Source organism: Ostrinia nubilalis, chromosome 7 (assembly GCF_963855985.1).
Source record: "Ostrinia nubilalis chromosome 7, ilOstNubi1.1, whole genome shotgun sequence".
Lineage (NCBI taxonomy): Eukaryota > Metazoa > Arthropoda > Insecta > Lepidoptera > Crambidae > Ostrinia > Ostrinia nubilalis.
Window position 1 is genome coordinate 2,709,661 of NC_087094.1, and position 18,200 is coordinate 2,727,860.

Consider the following 18,200-nt stretch of genomic DNA (forward strand, 5'->3'; position numbering starts at 1 on the left):
GAAGAAAGTCGAGCAAAAAAGCGCCACCAAGACGCAAGAAAGAAAAACCATGAAATCTTAAATTATCATTATTATTTACAGAAAATTGTATGGTATGGCGGTGAACCAAAACCACCAAGACGCAAGAAAGAAAAACCATGAAATCTTAAATTATCATAATTATTTACAGAAAATTGTATGGTATGGCGGTGAATTTTCAAAAAAAAATCAAAAATCGTTGAATGCAGTTCTCTTTCTTTTTAAAAGTAAAGGAGTGTTTTCTTTGAGTACAATTTCATATCTACAGTATTAAGAGTACTTTCCTTCCAGGTGGCATTACAAAATTCCACCCTGTATAATAGAGTAGAGAAGTTCTATTAAATAATAAAATAATAGTAGAATAAAAATATGTTCGTTCGTTTTAACCTAATGACTTTCACTCCTATAGGCCTAGGATAATAGCTAAGTATTAACACTTAAAGTAAGTAAGGTCACGTTGGTTTCTTAAACGAGTTGGTATTAATAAGCGGTACTCCTTTCTCTAAACATAAGTGGCAAATAATTGTTCTTTACACCTTGAACAAGGTGTGATTTAGTATTGACTTCAACTTGTCTCGTCGACTCAGGCGCAGGTTCCACGGTGAACTTCGAGAGAATGGCCGCCAGACCAGCCAGCGACTGCATCAAACCCAGACGACTACCTGAAACCATAAAAATTATAGTTACAAAAAGATCAGAGGTGGAATTGTGTAAAGCAATCGTTATCATTTGACAGTTCATAACGTACGATTGTTTTGTCAAATGCTTTGTATAACTGGATTGACTACGTTATGAACTGTCAAATAATTACGATTGCTTTACACAATTCCACCCCTGATTTTTGACTATTTTTACGACGTAGCAAGAAGCAAAACAACGTACAGAAAACACTTACATAAAATACGCGGTATCGGTGTAATCGTAGAGATACATTATTGTTAACTGATTCTACTGTAAGACAGTTTCTTCTCAATACATTAATACTGTCGAACTGACGAAGACTGATATTTTTAATTATAAATCTTACCTATGCAATTACGTGGTCCTTCACCGAACGGGAAATAAACCAATTTTTGCCTGGAAGTAAAATTATCCGGATGAAATCTTTCCGGACGAAATTCTTCAGGATCATCCCAATAATTTGAGTCCATGTGCAACGACTGTACTGGAATCAATATTTTAACATCTTCATCTATATTAAAGTTTACATCTTTGAACGTAAACTTTGACGTACACTCTCTTATGAGGTACCCAAGTGGGGGGAACATTCTAAGCCCTTCTTTAAACGCCCATTCTAAGTATGTCATCTCTTTTATAGCGTCATAACACAGTGAACCATTATATTTATCAAGGACATCATCAATTTCATTCTGAACTTTTTTTTGAACATCGGGATTGAACGCCAGTTGATGTAATGTGAAACTTGTTGAAGATGCAGACGTTTCAAACCCAGCAGAAAAGAACACAAACACTTGGGCAGCGAATAACTCATCATCCAATTCAGCTGACACCTGCACGGGTGTACCATCAGGGTTGAGTTTTTCTATGGATTCTCCTTCCATAGCACCTTTTTTTTGACAGGCTAAAAGTAGATCTATGAAATCGTTGCGACCCGATGGCTGATAGTTTCTTTTTATTTGTATTTGTTTCACCAAATCCATTATGTCGTTTTCGATTTTCGACAACACCTTTAAATTTTTGAAGAGCTCAGGAAACAATTCTTTCAGTATATTAATTATAACATCTCGCGTTGTGGTTGAAAATATTTGTGCACCAATTTTACGGAACTCTGAGTTTTCTTCATTCAATGAGTCAGAGTCTATTCCGAAACCACAGGCACCAATAAAGTCAGTGGTGAAGCAAGACATGAGGTCACGCACATTCAAGGGACAATTTTGAGAGGCGGCTGCTAAAGTGCGTGACTGTAATTTCTCAGCTCGTTCTACAATTAAAGGGAACATTGCTTTTAGTTTTCCACTTGTGAATGCTGGAGTCATTCTTTGTCTCAACAAACGCCAAAGATCCCCATCAACAGAAAACAAATGTTTTCTTAAAGGTTCTATCACTGTTTTATGAGTATTGAATCCACGACTGTAAAATGATGAGAAATCATTGACAAGAATATTTTTTATAAGTTCTAGATTTCTTATTATTAATTCTGGTGTGGTTGCCTTGAAAGCACCAACGACATCTTCATCGGGAAACTTCCAATACAGTTCTTCCGCCATCTGTGATCTGCTTTGCTTCCCTAGCAAAACTTTTCTGTATGTCCCGAAAAGTAGAACAGGTTAACTAAATGTTCGAACATTGTATAGATATAATAAAAATATAAAAAAAGCGAAAATGACGATCAAAATCATTGTCGATTATAATGGTACACTACACCACACAATTCACACAAGACTGCTTTTGATTTGTTTCATAATGTTCTGAACTATGCTTTTTTAGCTATAGCTATCTTATAAGATATGTTATCAATCACTTATATCATAAAATGTATCTTATATCTTATAAGTTGTCTTGTAAGATAAGTTATCAGTCAATTGATAGCTTATCTTTGCTTTTGTTAACAAATCTTCTTCTTATCGTGTCGACAACAAACTTTCCCAATGTCAGCCAAAACAACTGCTACAAATAAGTATTTATTTACTCGTCATACATAATAATAATACATACACGATTTTGATATTTGGGATGTTAATTCCGAACCAAACACCAAACTTTAGGTAAATGTTAAAATTACTCAAATATTACATTACAATTAAAATTATATAACCAAGAAATATAATAATCACCATTGGTTTCAAGTATCAATAACTTTTTTTTCTTTCTCTAAACATAAGTGGCAAATTATTGTTCTTAACACCTTGAACAACGTTCGATTTAGGATTGACTTCAACATGTCTCATCGACTCAGGCGCAGGTTCCACGGTGAATTTAGAGAGAATGGCCGCCAGACCAGCCAGTGATTGCATCAAACCCAGGCGACTACCTGCAAAACCATAAATATTAAAATATCTACAGACTACTTAGATTAACATTATCTTTTGATTATTTTTTTACAACGAAGCAAGAAACTAAATAATGTGCATAATACCTTATTAGGTTTTGAGATATAATCATAGTTTAACTTTTTAAAGTAAGAATCTACTGTTAGCCAGTTTCTTGCCCCTATTATTAAAAAAAATATAAATAAAATAAATCGAATAATAATCGAAGATTGATTTCAATATTTTTAATAAATGTATTTATTTACCTATACAATTTCGTGGTCCTTCACCGAACGGGAAATAAACCAATTTCTGTCTGGAACTAAAATTATCCGGGTCAAATCTTTCCGGACGAAATTCTTCAGGGTCATCCCAATATTTTGGGTCCATGTGCAACGACTGTACTGGAATCAACACTTTGACATCTTCATCTATAGTTAAATTTATATCTTTGAACGTATACTTTGACGTACACTCTCTCATGAGGTATCCAAGGGAGGGGAACATTCTTAACCCTTCTTTAAACGCCCAATCTAAGTATGTCATCTCTTTCACAGCATCATAACATAATGTACCTTTATATTTATCAAGTACAGTATCAATTTCATTCTGAATTTTTTTTTGAACATCCGGATTGAACGCTAGTTGATGCAATGTGTAACTAGTTGAAGATGCAGAGGTTTCAAACCCTGCACCAAAAAATACAAACACTTGGGCAGCGAACAAATCATCATCCAATTCAGCTGACACCCGCATGGGTGTACCATCAGGGTTGAGTTTTTCTATGGATTCACCTTCCATAACACCTTTCTTTTGACAGGCTAAAAGCAGATCTATGAAATCGTTGCGACCCGATGGCTGATAGTTCCTTTTGATTTGTATTTGTTTCACCAAACCCAATATGTCGCTTTCGACTCTCACGAACAACTTGTAATTTTTGAAGAGCTCAGGACACATTTCTTTCAGGATATTAACTATAATATCTCGTGTTGTGACAGAAAATATGCTTACGCCAAGTTTACGGAACTCTGAGTTTTCTTCATTCAATGAGTCAGAGTCTATTCCGAAACCACAGGCACCAATAAAGTCAGTGGTGAAGCGAGCCATGAGGTCACGTGCATTCAGGGAACGATTTTGAGAGGCGGCTGCTAAAGTGTATGACTGTAATTTCTCAGCTCGTTCCACAATTAAAGGGAACATTGCTTTTAGTTTTCCACTTGTGAATGCTGGAGTCATTCTTTGTCTCAACAAGCGCCAAAGATCTCCGTCAAGAGAAAATAAGTGTTTTCTTAAAGGCTCCATAACTGTTTTATGAGTAACCAATCCACGTCTGTAAAATGATGAGAAATCATTGATAAGAACCTCTTTTATCAGTTCTGGATTCCTTATGATTAATTCTGGTGTGGTTGCCTTGAAACCTCCAACGACGTCTTCGTCGGGATACTTCCAATACAGTTCTTCCGCCATCTGTGATCTGCTTTGCTTCCCAAGCAAAACTTTTCTGTATGTCCCGAAAAGTAGAACAGGTTCTTCGTACTTGATTCCTCTTTTTTTCCAGTAACTGAATGTTCGAACATTGTATAAATACAATACAAAAATAAATAGAGCAAAAATGACAATCAAAATCATTTTCGATTATTATTATTGTGTCCGACACCACAATTCACATACGACTGAATTAAATTTCTGTACAATGCTATTTTTAGTCATATCAGTCGCTTGATAACTTATCTTTGCTTTTGCTACAAACAAATATTCATTTACTCGTCATACATAATTATATTTAAAAAAACTAAAGAGTTTGTTTGTTTGCTTGAACGCACTTATCTCAGGAACTACTGGCACGTAATTAATTTTGTGTTGGATAGCCGATAATTTATCGAGAAAGGCCAATAAAGGCGGAGCAGGAAAGAAAAATGTTGTAAAAACGGAAAACAATATTTAAACTGTTTTCACGTGTACGAAGGGCACAGTAAGTAATAAATAAAACTAGTCAAATTTAAAAATAATCTTACTTCTTCAGCATCCAAATCTCAGACTGCAAAAAGGAGGTAGGTGATTCTTGGGGAATTATATGTAGATTGAACATAATTATGTTTTAAACAATAGCGTGACATTGATACCTACCTTTAAAAACCGTACACGGGATGGACGTGTTTTAGTTGTCCCTTTTTTTCAAATAAATAGGAATTAATTTATTGCGGTTCACTCACTACGTTCAGCCATTTGCAAATATAATAAGATGACAATGTTACTGTTCTAAAAAAACTTAGGAAGGGATGTCAATATCAAAGATAGGTTTTGTACCGAGTTACGCTTATTTAAAGTGGCGCACGTGGTTGTGACACAAAAACTGCTCACACAACGTATGGTGTTATAAATAAAAAATGGTCATTATTATTGGTATATATTTTTAACAGTCTTATATTATAACATATATTAATCTTGCATAATTACCGTAATATTTATCAAAATAACATGACATCTCTTCAGAAAAAAATATTTTATGTCCAAATCCGGGAATCTCACACTACACGGTCCGTGACATTTTGGACTTGTAATTTTTTTTAAATATTCTTCTAATAGTTTTATGATAAAAATTATATTCGGCCTAGTTAATAGAGGTATTTTACTAAGTAAATTAATATACAGTGCACTGATTTTCTTAAAACACATATGCTATTCTTACATCTCACACAAAAATGCGTAAGAATAAGAATGGCCCAATAATGAAATACTTTTTATCCAACACATGGACGCCACGTGTTTGATCCGTATCCCCACGTATGCCCTAACCGGAATAATTCCCGTAAATTTAAAAGAAATAATAATGATAAATCTACCAACTTTTTCATTATATCGACAAAAATAATTAGCGGGCCGCAATTTATAATGAGTTTAGAACCTCTGATATTTAATTTTTTTTATCAACTCTCGGCGAACAGACTTTAAGCTTAATTTATTTATAATACGCAAACCCGTCCATCCATTCAGCCAAATGACGTCCACTGCTGGACAAAGGGCTTCCCCAAGGATTTCCACAACGACCGGTCTTGCACTGCCCGCATCCAGGTGCTTTTTAGCAGGCAATTCTAGATACAGTTAGCTCAGCGCATAACGAAATGATCAATGATCAGTCTTTCACAGTATGAACCTGCCGTAAAATATGTACCGTAGGGATCTTACAGGCATTTATGAAATTACTAGCTTTCCGCCCGCGGCTTCGCCCGCGTTGAATTTTGTCTGTCACAGAAAAACTTTATCGCGCGCGTCCCTGTTTCAAAAACCGGGATAAAAACTATCCTATGTCCTTTCCCGGGATCCAAACTATCTCTTTGCCAAATTTCATCAAAATCAGTTCAGTGGTTTAAACGTGAAAGCAAGACAGACAGACAGACAAAGTTACTTTCGCATTTATAATATTATAAGTATAGATCTATTTATTGTTATTCTGATGACTCCACGAGAAGCTAAGTTAGGTCATCTATGTGTAGCATGGCTCCCATTAGCAGAATTTCTACGTTCTAGAATTTACTGTTTATCATAGTTTATCATCAAACTTGTAATAAATGTTTTTGACGTTTCAGCGTTCTCGCAAAAAGTGGCCAGTCATTGTTACAATTTCGTAAAGTTCTGGCTTTTGTTTTTTGTATCGTAAAAAATCCTCGCCAGACTCCGTATTTTCTTTTCAATGCAGATTTTTATGAATAAAACATCTTTGTTACGACAAAAACTTATACATCAAGAAATATGAAAAGCTTAACAGTAAAATTTTTACTCCTGTTCGCGATTGAATTTCACAAAGTTGTAAAATTTAACTACACTACTTTTTATTGCTGTTGTATTTGCGTTGTTCTTTTTTATTACCCTCCTGTCCTCTAGGAAGCCCTTGAGAAAAGTATACAATGCTCAACTTTCTTTTGTTATGAGAAGTCCTAAAACGTATTTTTACGATAAACGAGTGCTCAATACCTACTTCTGATGCAAGAGGATTCTACCATTACCATTCGCTATTAAATCAATGGGTATTACCGTTCGTGTAACATAAGGGTATCATAAATGTTACGTCATGTATTATAATATTTAAAATCTACACACAAATAAAACATTCACTATGTCTAGCATTTAACACAGTCAGTGCATGAGGTACGGGATCGGCATGGGAGAGTGTTTTTGAGATCTCAAACATCAGCGAAACTTCAGATATCCTTAATATTTGTAGGCTCTGTCACGTCATAATATGACAATGTCACCCCTCACGTGCCGCTTCCATACCTTAGGCACTGACTGAGCTAAATAGACACATAAATTCTCCCTATCATCATCATCATCATCATCTCAGCCATAGGACGTCCTCTGCTGAACATAGGCCTCCCCCAATGCTTTCCATGTTGCCCGGTTGGTACGCTGCGTTTTCCGGTACGCGTCCTCCACTCAGGAACCTTGCTGCCCCATCGGCCGTCAATTCTGCCTATATTTCTTTAGTAATGTATTGTGTATTTATTAAGTTGCATAAGTAGATATACCATCACATGAAATTATTAAGAAGAAATGAATCTTAGTAGTAGTAATCGTAGTTTGCACTGCTCTAGTTCACCTTTCCAAACAATTTCCAAATGTTATTCTTTTCCAAAACTGTATTCGCACTGTTACCAAACAGTTGGATTCCATTTTGTCCCACATTCTGCAGTAATCTAGCGACGTGTGCTCTCAAAATGAAACTTCAGTAAAGTATATAACGTCTTCACTGTTTTAGCAGCGCAAATAAAATAAATAACCGTCCTTTTCAGCTCTGGCCTTATTAGAGCTACAAACTTTAATAGCAGCTATTATCTAGCAAAAATGGAGGATCTCCTTGATCCGAGTAGATTAGCTAGTTTGTACTTGGATCTATTAAAATGCAGGAGGAATTTTCACTTACAACTTGCCAGCAGTTTTAATAATAATTAATTTCACAGCTTCTAGTCATAAATGAGCTTAGGAGAGTGGGTTCATTTAGAAGTTCCAGTAGAGGCATACTAAACTTGTTAGACTTTTATTACTTTTTGTAAAAAAATTGCTACATCTACTGAGAACATTTCCAAAGAGCATTAATCTGCTAAAGAATAAAGATATTCCAATCATAATAATTAGTTCTTCTAGTCCTTAGATATTAAAATATACAACTTATTGTGGGGTTAACCTCGTGTATATCAATGCAAAACAAACCTACTTTATATAACCCTACTATGACTTTTAACAAAATGATCAAAGAAATTACTGAGCAGCAGAATTATCACAGAATTATGAAAATTATAAAAGATATTAAAAACTCGCATACCTAATTAGCATAAAATTTAAAAGTACTTACAATATGGGTAGAAAAAGGTGCAAATAGTAGATTTAGATCCGCATTGAAACGTTTCCAAAGTATAAATCTATATGGTAATACTTTGGCCTATTTTTTTAACATCTCTCTAAAATGAAATTATTTTTAATGCATTTTTTTTAATTAAAATTGATATCACTATAGAGATAGCATTCTAGCAATTAGACCGCTATATTTCTTTTTAATATCTATTTTGTGTGGTTATAAAAGTATTTTCATTGTAAATACTTGTAAAACGGATGAATTAACTAGTTTTCATAGTAAAATAATTAGTGGAGTATTTAAGTCGTAACTAAATATTAATGGTGCTATCCAAAATTAAGCGGCCACTTTGTTCCAACTAAACCCAAAACCTTCGATTCCAGCATAAGCCGTGACAAACCGACCTACTTAACTCCTTTTCCCCGTCATGTGTCCAGGGACGGCCCGTCGCCATTTTAAGATTTACGACCTACGCCGCGGCAGCCATTTTGTTAACACCTACTCCGCGCGACATGCAAAAGCACTCGTCCAAATGCGAGTGCTCCAACTACTTGGAGATATGTGGGTACGCGTAATTAAATAATATTCATTACAAGCCGTGGATGGGATGTCAGAAGGAAGCGCCTTCGTTTACACTTCCCCGGAAAGTTGGATAAATTATTGTGGGCAAGGTTTAAATGTGTTTGCCTTGGGGAAAGTTTATCTTCATATTCTTGGATCTGCATAATTATTTTATGGAGTTACTTATCTAATGTCTTTTTGCCGTAATGTAGGCACTAGTGGTGCTTAATTACTTACAGTATAACTATTTCGATGGCTCATGAAGATTTATTTGGTTATTTTTAAGAGTCAACAAGAGATAGAGATGAAGAAATGAGAGAGAAAGAAAGTTTCATGTAGAGGTTAATAAGCCATTTAGTAACCAGCTTAATAAATGGTTATAATTATGTTGCATTAATTTCGTCATTTTGCTATTTTATTTCAGAGCATGAGTAAAATCTATTGTGTTACGTAAAGCACCTCCACCTCTTTTGATGCCCGTGATTTTATTAATTAATTATTAATTACATTCAATATTATCATTAATTAAGTCCACAAAAGACCTTACAGAGTAATTGTAAAATGGCTCTAGTTATAAATAATATACTGTAACTGTTACAAAAGCCTGTGGAAAAATTGAATTCCATCAGTCAGTCTCGAATCTATGTTTGAGTTCAGACCGTGTGTAGTCCGTAACTTCACTCACAAGCTTAGTTACATAAATCTTCGTGTTCCGAAGCCATCGCGATAAAACTGTTTGGTTTTTGAACGGACATAATTGTCTGCCCTTCCCACGCCTTTCCAGTCTATCTGAAACAATCTGGCTGGCAGGTTTTGTTTGGTTCCAGTATGTCTGGCGAACTTGGGTTGAGCTTGGATTTATGAACATTGTTCATATCTACGATGCTTGAAAATGCAGTATTTATTTATTTGCACATCTAAAGGTGGGCACCGGCATATTTATATCCCGTTTTCTTCAATTCACCTATGAACACTTAGTAACCTTTCAAACAAGCAGAAAGTGGAGCATACAGGGTTATAATTATGTTGCAGAAATTATTCATTTGAAGGGAAATAAATTAATCTATTATTTATGAGATATTTAATACATTCAGAAAAATATTTTTATAAAGCCACTTTTTTTTCTCCGAAACTTAAATAGCGCTCGGTGGCCGCTACCGCAGCAGCTGTGTATGTGTAAGGTCGCAAGTCTAACCTAACCTAACCGAGACTTTGTTATCCAGCAGGAGTACTAAAACCTTCATGCCAATAATAGTTTAATATAAGAGATGCTAAAATTAGGGATTTCCAATACTTCAGCGTAATATGCGTGATGCCGAAAGAAAGGTAGGTATGCCAATAAATTTTAGACAAATATTTTTTTCGGCCAAAGTATAATAGTGCGAAAACAACTGTCAGGCTAAAAAATAATAATTATTGTGAGTTAAAAGTACCTATCGGCCGATGTGGTTTGGCTAAATGAAATTTTTGGCGTACCGAGGGGCACCCGATCACGCGACCGCGCTAGTGCCACTTAGTTTTATACATTTCCTAATACAATCTTGGAATTCTATAAAATTCCTAGGAAAAGTATAAATTTCCTAGGATATGTGCGTATTAAAAAATCTCTGAAGCAATATTTTATACATTTCCTAAATAGCTTCGGAATTGTATTTATTTCCTAGGAATAGTATACAATTCCTAGAATTCATACATTTCCTGTAACATAGATACAATAAAAATATAAAAAAGGCGAAAATGATGATCAAAATCATTGTCGATTATAATGGTATCCGACACCACACAATTCACACAAGACTGCTTTTGGTTTGTTTCATAATGTTCTGGACTATGCTATTTTAGCTATAGTTATCTTAATAAGATATGTTATCAATCACTTATACCATAAAATGTATCTTATATCTTATTTGTCTTGTAAGATAAGTTATCAGTCATTTGATAGCTTATCTTTGCTTTTGTTAACAAATCTTCTTCTTATCGTGTCGACAACAAACTTTCCCAATGTCAGCCAAAAAAACTGCTATACATAAGTATTTATTTACTCCTTATACATAATAATAATTAAATACACGATTTTGATATTTGGGATTCCGAACCAAACACCAAACTTTAGGTAAATGTTAAAATTACTAAAATATTACATTACAATTAAAATCATATAACCATATAATAATCACTATAGGTTTCAAGTATCAATTACTTTTATTTCTTTCTCTAAACATAAGTGGCAAATTATTGTTATTAACACCTTGAACAACGTTCGATTTAGGATTGACTTCAACATGTCTTGTCGACTCAGGCGCAGGTTCCACTGTAAATTTCGAGAGAATGGCCGCCAGACCAGCCAGTGACTGCATCAAACCCAGGCGACTACCTGAAAACCATAAATATTATAGTATCTACAGACTAGTCAAAGATAAGATTAACGTTATCTTTTGATTATTTTTTTACAGCGAAGCAAGAAGCTAAATAATGCAAACATCTTATTTAGTTTCTAAGTAAGAATCTACTGTAAGCCAGTTTCTTGCCACTATTATTAAAAAAACATTTTATAGATAAAATTAGTCGATTAATCCTTCAAGCTCCGCTAATCTAGACACAATAGATAATCAATTGTTATGACATTAATTAATGCCGTCCTGGGACTCAATCGGTTAATAAATAATTGAAGAGTGATTTCAATATTTTTAATAAATGTCTTTATTTACCTATACAATTTCGTGATCCTTCACCGAATGGAAAATAAACCAATTTCTGTCTGGAACTAAAATTATCCGGGTCAAATCTTTCCGGACGAAATTCTTCAGGGTCATCCCAATATTTTGGGTCCATGTGCAACGACTGTACTGGAATCAACACTTTGACATCTTCATCTATAGTTAAATTTATATCTTTGAACGTATACTTTGACGTACACTCTCTCATGAGGTATCCAAGGGAGGGGAACATTCTTAACACCTTTGCTGCGGCAGTAACTTTCTAATAATTTCCATTCCTTCGGTACAAGGTCAATAAACCTGGTATTAAAACTTACATTGTGGCGGCACAAGGCTTAAAGACCTTGTAATATTTAAGATATATTAATTTTATTTTTGGCTTCATGTTTATAGATATTGTGTTTTTTTTCTTTGAATATTAATAATAATGCATTTATTGACATACACCTGAAGGCGTTCGTGAATAACTTGTTTAGTATGAAAATTATAGCTATATTCAAAATACAAGGCTTATGCACCCTGTGCCCGCACTGAAGTAGGGAAGTCTGGTGGGTATTCTAGTGATGTGAAATACAAATATCGATAGTTTAAATTAAGTTTTAATAAAAATTTAAAAAAGTAACAAACAAAGATGTTTTAATAATTTAGTCTAAATATTTTACAAATAAGACATACGTGCATAAATACTTAAATAAGCTATATTTAAAGAAAACATATTATTTAATAACATTTAGTTACAACTTCAAATGTTTGTCACGAAAAACATTATTTAAATTAGCAATAAATCGTGTAGCAAATTAAATTATAATCAATTTGCAGTTTTGATTTTGTTTGTTTCTCTTGACGCCATGTCGACATGTGCGTTTCTTACGAATGCGAGGCAACACTGGCTGCACGAAGCTAGCGTGGGGTGCGGTACCAGGTGCGCAGGGTACAAGGTACTTCGACCTGGTTTCGCATTGTGAAGACATTTTATTACTTCCGTGCGGTACCAGGTCTAAAAACCTGGTATTAAGGTAGGTACATCATTGGATTCTATTTTAAGAATACATCATAGATATATATTCATCACTTTCCTACACCGGACCCAATTGAAGTTATGCCTTTCGCACGACAAGGAAGACTATAATTTTCTTAGCCGCACGGTAAGCGAGACGTACACAAGGTCTATAGACCTGGTTTCGCACTCAACGTGTTAACCCTTCTTTAAACGCCCAATCTAAGTATGTCATCTCTTTCACAGCATCATAACATAATGTACCATTATATTTATCAAGTACAGTATCAATTTCATTCTGAACTTTTTTTTGAACATCCGGATTGAATGCTAGTTGATGCAATGTGTAACTAGTTGAAGATGCAGAGGTTTCAAACCCAGCACCAAAAAATACAAACACTTGGGCAGCGAACAAATCATCATCCAATTCAGCTGACACCCGTACGGGAGTACCATCAGGGTTGAGTTTTTCTATGGATTCACCTTCCATAACACCTTTCTTTTGACAGGCTAAAAGCAGATCTATGAAATCGTTGCGACCCGATGGCTGATAGTTCCTTTTGATTTGTATTTGTTTCACCAAACCCAATATGTCGCTTTCGACTCTCACGAACAACTTGTAATTTTTGAAGAGCTCAGGACACATTTCTTTCAGGATATTAACTATAATATCTCGTGTTGTGACAGTAAATATGCTTACGCCAAGTTTACGGAACTCTGAGTTTTCTTCATTCAATGAGTCAGAGTCTATTCCGAAACCACAGGCACCAATAAAGTCAGTGGTGAAGCGAGCCATGAGGTCACGTGCATTCAGGGAACGATTTTGAGAGGCGGCTGCTAAAGTGTATGACTGTAATTTCTCAGCTCGTTCCACAATTAAAGGGAACATTGCTTTTAGTTTTCCACTTGTGAATGCTGGAGTCATTCTTTGTCTCAACAAGCGCCAAAGATCTCCGTCAAGAGAAAATAAGTTTTTTCTTAAAGGCTCCACAACTGTTTTATGATTAACCAATCCACGTCTGTAAAATGATGAGAAATCATTGATAAGAACCTCTTTTATCAGTTCTGGATTCCTTATGATTAATTCTGGTGTGGTTGCCTTGAAACCTCCAACGACGTCTTCGTCGGGATACTTCCAATACAGTTCTTCCGCCATCTGTGATCTGCTTTGATTCCCAAGCAAAACTTTTCTGTATGTCCCGAAAAGTAGAACAGGTTCTTCGTACTTGATTCCTCTTTTTTTCCAGTAACTGAATGTTCGAACATTGTATAAATACAATACAAAAATAAATAAAGCAAAAATGACAATCAAAATCATTTTCGATTATTGTTGTGTCCGACACCACAATTCACATACGACTGAATTAAATTTCTGTACAATGCTATTTTTAGCCATATCAGTCGCTTGATTACTTATCTTTGCTTTTGCTTACAAACAAATATTCATTTACTCGTCATACATAATTATATTTTAAAAAACTATGAAGAGTTTGTTTGTTTGCTTGAAAGCACTAATCTCAGGAACTACTGGCACGTAATTAATTTTGTGTTGGATAGCCTAAGGCTTTAAGCTGAACATCACCCTACAGCCAATAGCGTCGGAGCAGGAATGAAAGATGTTGTAAAAACGGAAAACAATATTTAAACTATTTTCACGCGTACGAAGTCATGGGCACAGCTAGTTAATAAATAAAACTAGTCAAATTTAAGAATAACCTGACTTCTTCAGCATCCAAATCTCAGACTGCATAAAGGAGGTAGGTGATTCTTGGGGAATTATATGTAGATTGAAAAAGAGGCTGTCAAAGATAACTGAGGCCCGTTTTCACCATCATCAATCCCTAATTTTTAAGTGACCCCTATGAAAACAAAATTCCTGTTAAGTGTTACCATAGGGGTCACTTAAAAATTAAGGATAGAAGGTGAAAACGGGCATTAATTTCTTCCGCCACTTCTTCTTAGCACCAGCCCATATTTTATATTGTCCCAAAATGGTAGCAGGGAAAGCTATATTTAAGACGTGTTTAAGCTCCCTGGAAAGGGCCCTTATACTGAATAAACTATTCGATTTGATTAGAATTGATCAGCCCAACTTTGGGGTCCAGACTGGAGTTAATAATTTAACGTCGTCATCTATAGTTTTTTTTATCTTTCAACGTGTTTTTTTACGTACTCTGTCTCATGAGGTATCCAACAGATGGGAACATTTTCAACCTTCTTTAAACGACCATTTAAGTATTACATCTTCTGTAAGGCTTCATAGCATTATAGTACGATAGGTGCGCCTCTACTAGTCAGAACGCCTCTTCTTTGTTCATTCGTTCTTTCGTTTTAGCCAAATGACGTCTACTGCTGGACAAAGGCTTCCAAATAATAAGGTCTTCTTTGTATTAAAAACATTTTAGGGTTATGTTAAATCACAGTTGTATAGTTGAAAAAAATCGTTTAACTAGCCACGATGCAAACAATGCACCATGTGGTATTGACTGTTTGCTGTCATGCGAATTGCGTTCGTTCATTCGACCGAGTGGGTGAATGACTTTTTAGTTTATCAGTTAGGTATATGCGATCAAAATAAAAGAATCAATCATCTTTTCTTATTAGAGAAAAAAAGTTTTTATTAATTATAAATTTCACTTTGCAGTTAAACTTTTTGAAAATATCGTGATGTGCGTGCGTATTTTTATGAATGAAGTAAATTAACCACGCGTGCCAGCATATTTTTTGGCTCTTTACATAAATCGATTAAATTAAAATTTTGCGACACTTTGCAATCACCTGTACCTATACTGTGCCGAATTATTTAACCCAAATCCAGTTAAAAAGATAAGCATAATAATATGCCAAAGCCCAAGGTACAAAATATCAAGAACAAAAAATAATTCGATAACCTTGCATTTGTTTTTGAAAAGATAAATTCAAATCAAAAGCCGCGAGCAAGACCTAGTCCATTATAATTGGTAACACGATATCCCAGGAGCACATTCTCTTTATGTATTTTATTTGGCAAATTCACACCGCTGTAGCCTTGCGATTAATAAACGTTTTCTTTTCCTAAAAGCTCCCATTACTGAGGGCGGTTTATTTTCACATTTAAAAATAATGACTTGTATGTGAGCATAAGGCGTAAGCCTCACTACAAGCTCCGCTTAATCTACATACTTATAATAAATCTGTAGAGAGGTCAATTCTGTACATGAAATATATTTTCAAAATAACTATCAGGGGGTGATTAGTGATCGATACTGATGCCAAAAATGCAATCAGTAAAATTTTTGTCTGTCTGTCTTTCTGTCCGTCTGTCTGTCTGTCTGTATGTTCCTTATAGAAACAAAAACTACTAGACGGATTTTAACGAAACTTGGTACAATTATTCTTCATACTCCTGGGCAGGTTATAGTATACTTAGGAATTCCCACGGGAACGGGAATTAGCGGGAAAATCCTTTTGTATGAAAAATCTAAACCACTTAAGTTAGACGCTTGAAATTTGGCATGCAGGTACCTTAGTAAACTTAAAACTTAGTTACAACAGGATATTGCAAAATTCCCACGGGAACGGGAGTTTACGGGAAAAAACATTTGTATGAAAAAATCTAAACCGCGTAAGATAGATGAAGGGGGTAAAACGGGATCCACGCGTACGAAGTCGCGGGCGGCCGCTAGTTTATTTATAATACGCAAACCCATCCATCCATGACGTCCACTGCTGGACAAAGGGCTTCCCCAAGGTTTTCCACAACGACCGGTCTTGCACTGCCCGCATCCAGGTGCTTTATAGCAGGTAATTCTAGATACAGTTAGCTCAGCGTCAGCGCATAACGAAATGATCAATGATCAATCTTTCACAGTAGGACCCTGCCGTAAAATATGCACCGTAGGGATCTTACAGGCATTTATGAAAGCAGCTTATAGCATATGCAGCTTTCCGCCCGCGACTTCGCCCGCGTTGAATTTTGTCTGTCACAGAAAAACTTTATCGCGCGCGTCCCTGTTTCAAAAACCGGGATAAAAACTATCCTATGTAAGGACATAGGATAATAGGATACCGGGAAAGGTCCCGGGACCCAAACTTTCTCTATGCCAAATTTCATCAAAATCAGTTCAGTGGTTTAGGTAAACGTGAAAGCAAGACAGACAGACAGACAAAGTAACTTTCGCATTTATAATATTATAAGTATAGATCTATTTATTGTTATTCTGATGACTCCACGAGAAGCTGAGTTAGGTCATCTATGTGTAGCATGGCTCCCATTAGCAGAATTTCTACGTTCTAGAATTTACTGTTTATCATAGTTTATCATCAAACTTGTAATAAATGTTTTTGACGTTTCAGCGTTCTCGCGAAAAAGTGGCCAGTCATTGTTACAATTTCGTAAAGTTCTTGCTTTTGTTTTTTGTATCGTAAAAAATCCTCGCCAGACTCCGTATTTTCTTTTCAATGCAGATTTTTATGAATAAAACATCTTTGTTACGATAAAAACTTATACATCATAAGAAATGTGAAAAGCTTAACAATAAAATTTTTACTCCTGTTCGCGATTGAATTTCACAAAGTTGTAAAATTTAACTACACTACTTTTTATTACTGTTGTATTTGCGTTGTTCTTTTTTATTACCCTCCTGTCCTCTAGGAAGCCCTTGAGAAAAGTATACAATGCTCAACTTTCTTTTGTTATGATAAGTCCTAAAACGTATTCTTTATGATAAACGAGTGCTCAATACCTACTTCTGATGTTTGCGCGAAATGCAAGAGGATTCTACCATTACTATTCGCTATCAAAACCAATGGGTATTACCGTTCGTGTAACTGAAGGGTATCATAAATGTTACGTCATGTATTATAATATTTAAAATCTACACACAAATAAAACATTCACTATATGTCTAGCATTTAACACAGCCAGTGCTTGAGGTACGGGACCGGCATGGGAGAGTGTTTTTGACATCTCAATCATCAGCGAAACTTCAGATATGCTTCTGATTTGTAGGCTCTGTCACGTCATTATGACAATGTCACCCCGCGTGCCGCTTCCATACCTCGGGCACTGACTGAGCTAAATAGACACATAAATTCTCCCTATCATCATCATCATTATCATCTCAGCCATAAGACGTCCTCTGCTGAACATAGGCCTCTCCCAATGCTTTCCATGTTGCCCGGTTGGTAGCGGCCTGCGTCCAGCGCCTTCCTGCTACCTTTATGATGTCGTCGGTACGCTGCGTTTTCCGGTACGCGTCCTCCACTCAGGAACCTTGCTGCCCCATCGGCCGTCAATTCTGCCTATATTTCTTTAGTAATGTATTGTGTATTTATTAAGTTGCATAAGTAGATATACCATCACATGAAATTATTAAGAAGAAATGAATCTTTTAACTGTAGTTTGCACTGCTCTAGTTCACCTTTCCAAACAATTTCCAAATGTTATTCTTTTCCAAAACTGTATTCGCACTGTTACCAAACAGTTGGATTCCATTTTGTCCCACATTCTGCAGTAATCTAGCGACGTGTGCTCTCAAAATGAAACTTCAGTAAAGTATATAACGTCTTCGCTGTTTTAGCAGCGC

General features: G+C 35.4%; 2 protein-coding genes and 1 pseudogene across 2 annotated transcripts; all 3 read right to left on the reverse strand.

The window, feature by feature from the left end:
• Positions 1–380: 380 nt before the first annotated feature.
• Positions 381–2,547, reverse strand: LOC135073061 (cytochrome P450 6B6-like). The gene is made up of 2 exons (XM_063967076.1): positions 1,046–2,547; positions 381–680 (listed from the first exon to the last, which is right to left on the reverse strand). The coding sequence occupies exons 1-2, from the start codon at positions 2,244–2,246 to the stop codon at positions 499–501; spliced, it is 1,383 nt and encodes a 460-aa protein (XP_063823146.1). The 5' UTR covers positions 2,247–2,547; the 3' UTR covers positions 381–498.
• A 100-nt stretch (positions 2,548–2,647) lies between these two features.
• On the reverse strand, positions 2,648–4,692 carry LOC135073060 (cytochrome P450 6B6-like; annotated as a pseudogene).
• A 5,965-nt stretch (positions 4,693–10,657) lies between these two features.
• Positions 10,658–13,971, reverse strand: LOC135073062 (cytochrome P450 6B6-like). Its single transcript, XM_063967077.1, has 3 exons — positions 12,829–13,971; positions 11,628–11,882; positions 10,658–11,293 (listed from the first exon to the last, which is right to left on the reverse strand). The coding sequence occupies exons 1-3, from the start codon at positions 13,949–13,951 to the stop codon at positions 11,112–11,114; spliced, it is 1,560 nt and encodes a 519-aa protein (XP_063823147.1). The 5' UTR covers positions 13,952–13,971; the 3' UTR covers positions 10,658–11,111.
• Positions 13,972–18,200: the final 4,229 nt, after the last annotated feature.

Bases quoted from the DNA above. Each gene is read 5' to 3' on its own strand.
- LOC135073061 (XM_063967076.1), bottom strand. From the start codon at position 2,246: ATGGCGGAAGAACTGTATTGGAAGTTTCCCGATGAAGATGTCGTTGGT. The intron at 681-1,045 runs GTAAGATTTATA...TTATGGTTTCAG, and splicing joins AGGACCACGTAATTGCATAG to GTAGTCGTCTGGGTTTGATG.
- LOC135073062 (XM_063967077.1), bottom strand. From the start codon at position 13,951: ATGATTTTGATTGTCATTTTTGCTTTATTTATTTTTGTATTGTATTTA. The intron at 11,883-12,828 runs GTTGAGTGCGAA...TTACTGCCGCAG, and splicing joins GTTTAAAGAAGGGTTAACAC to CAAAGGTGTTAAGAATGTTC. The intron at 11,294-11,627 runs GTAAATAAAGAC...TATGGTTTTCAG, and splicing joins AGGATCACGAAATTGTATAG to GTAGTCGCCTGGGTTTGATG.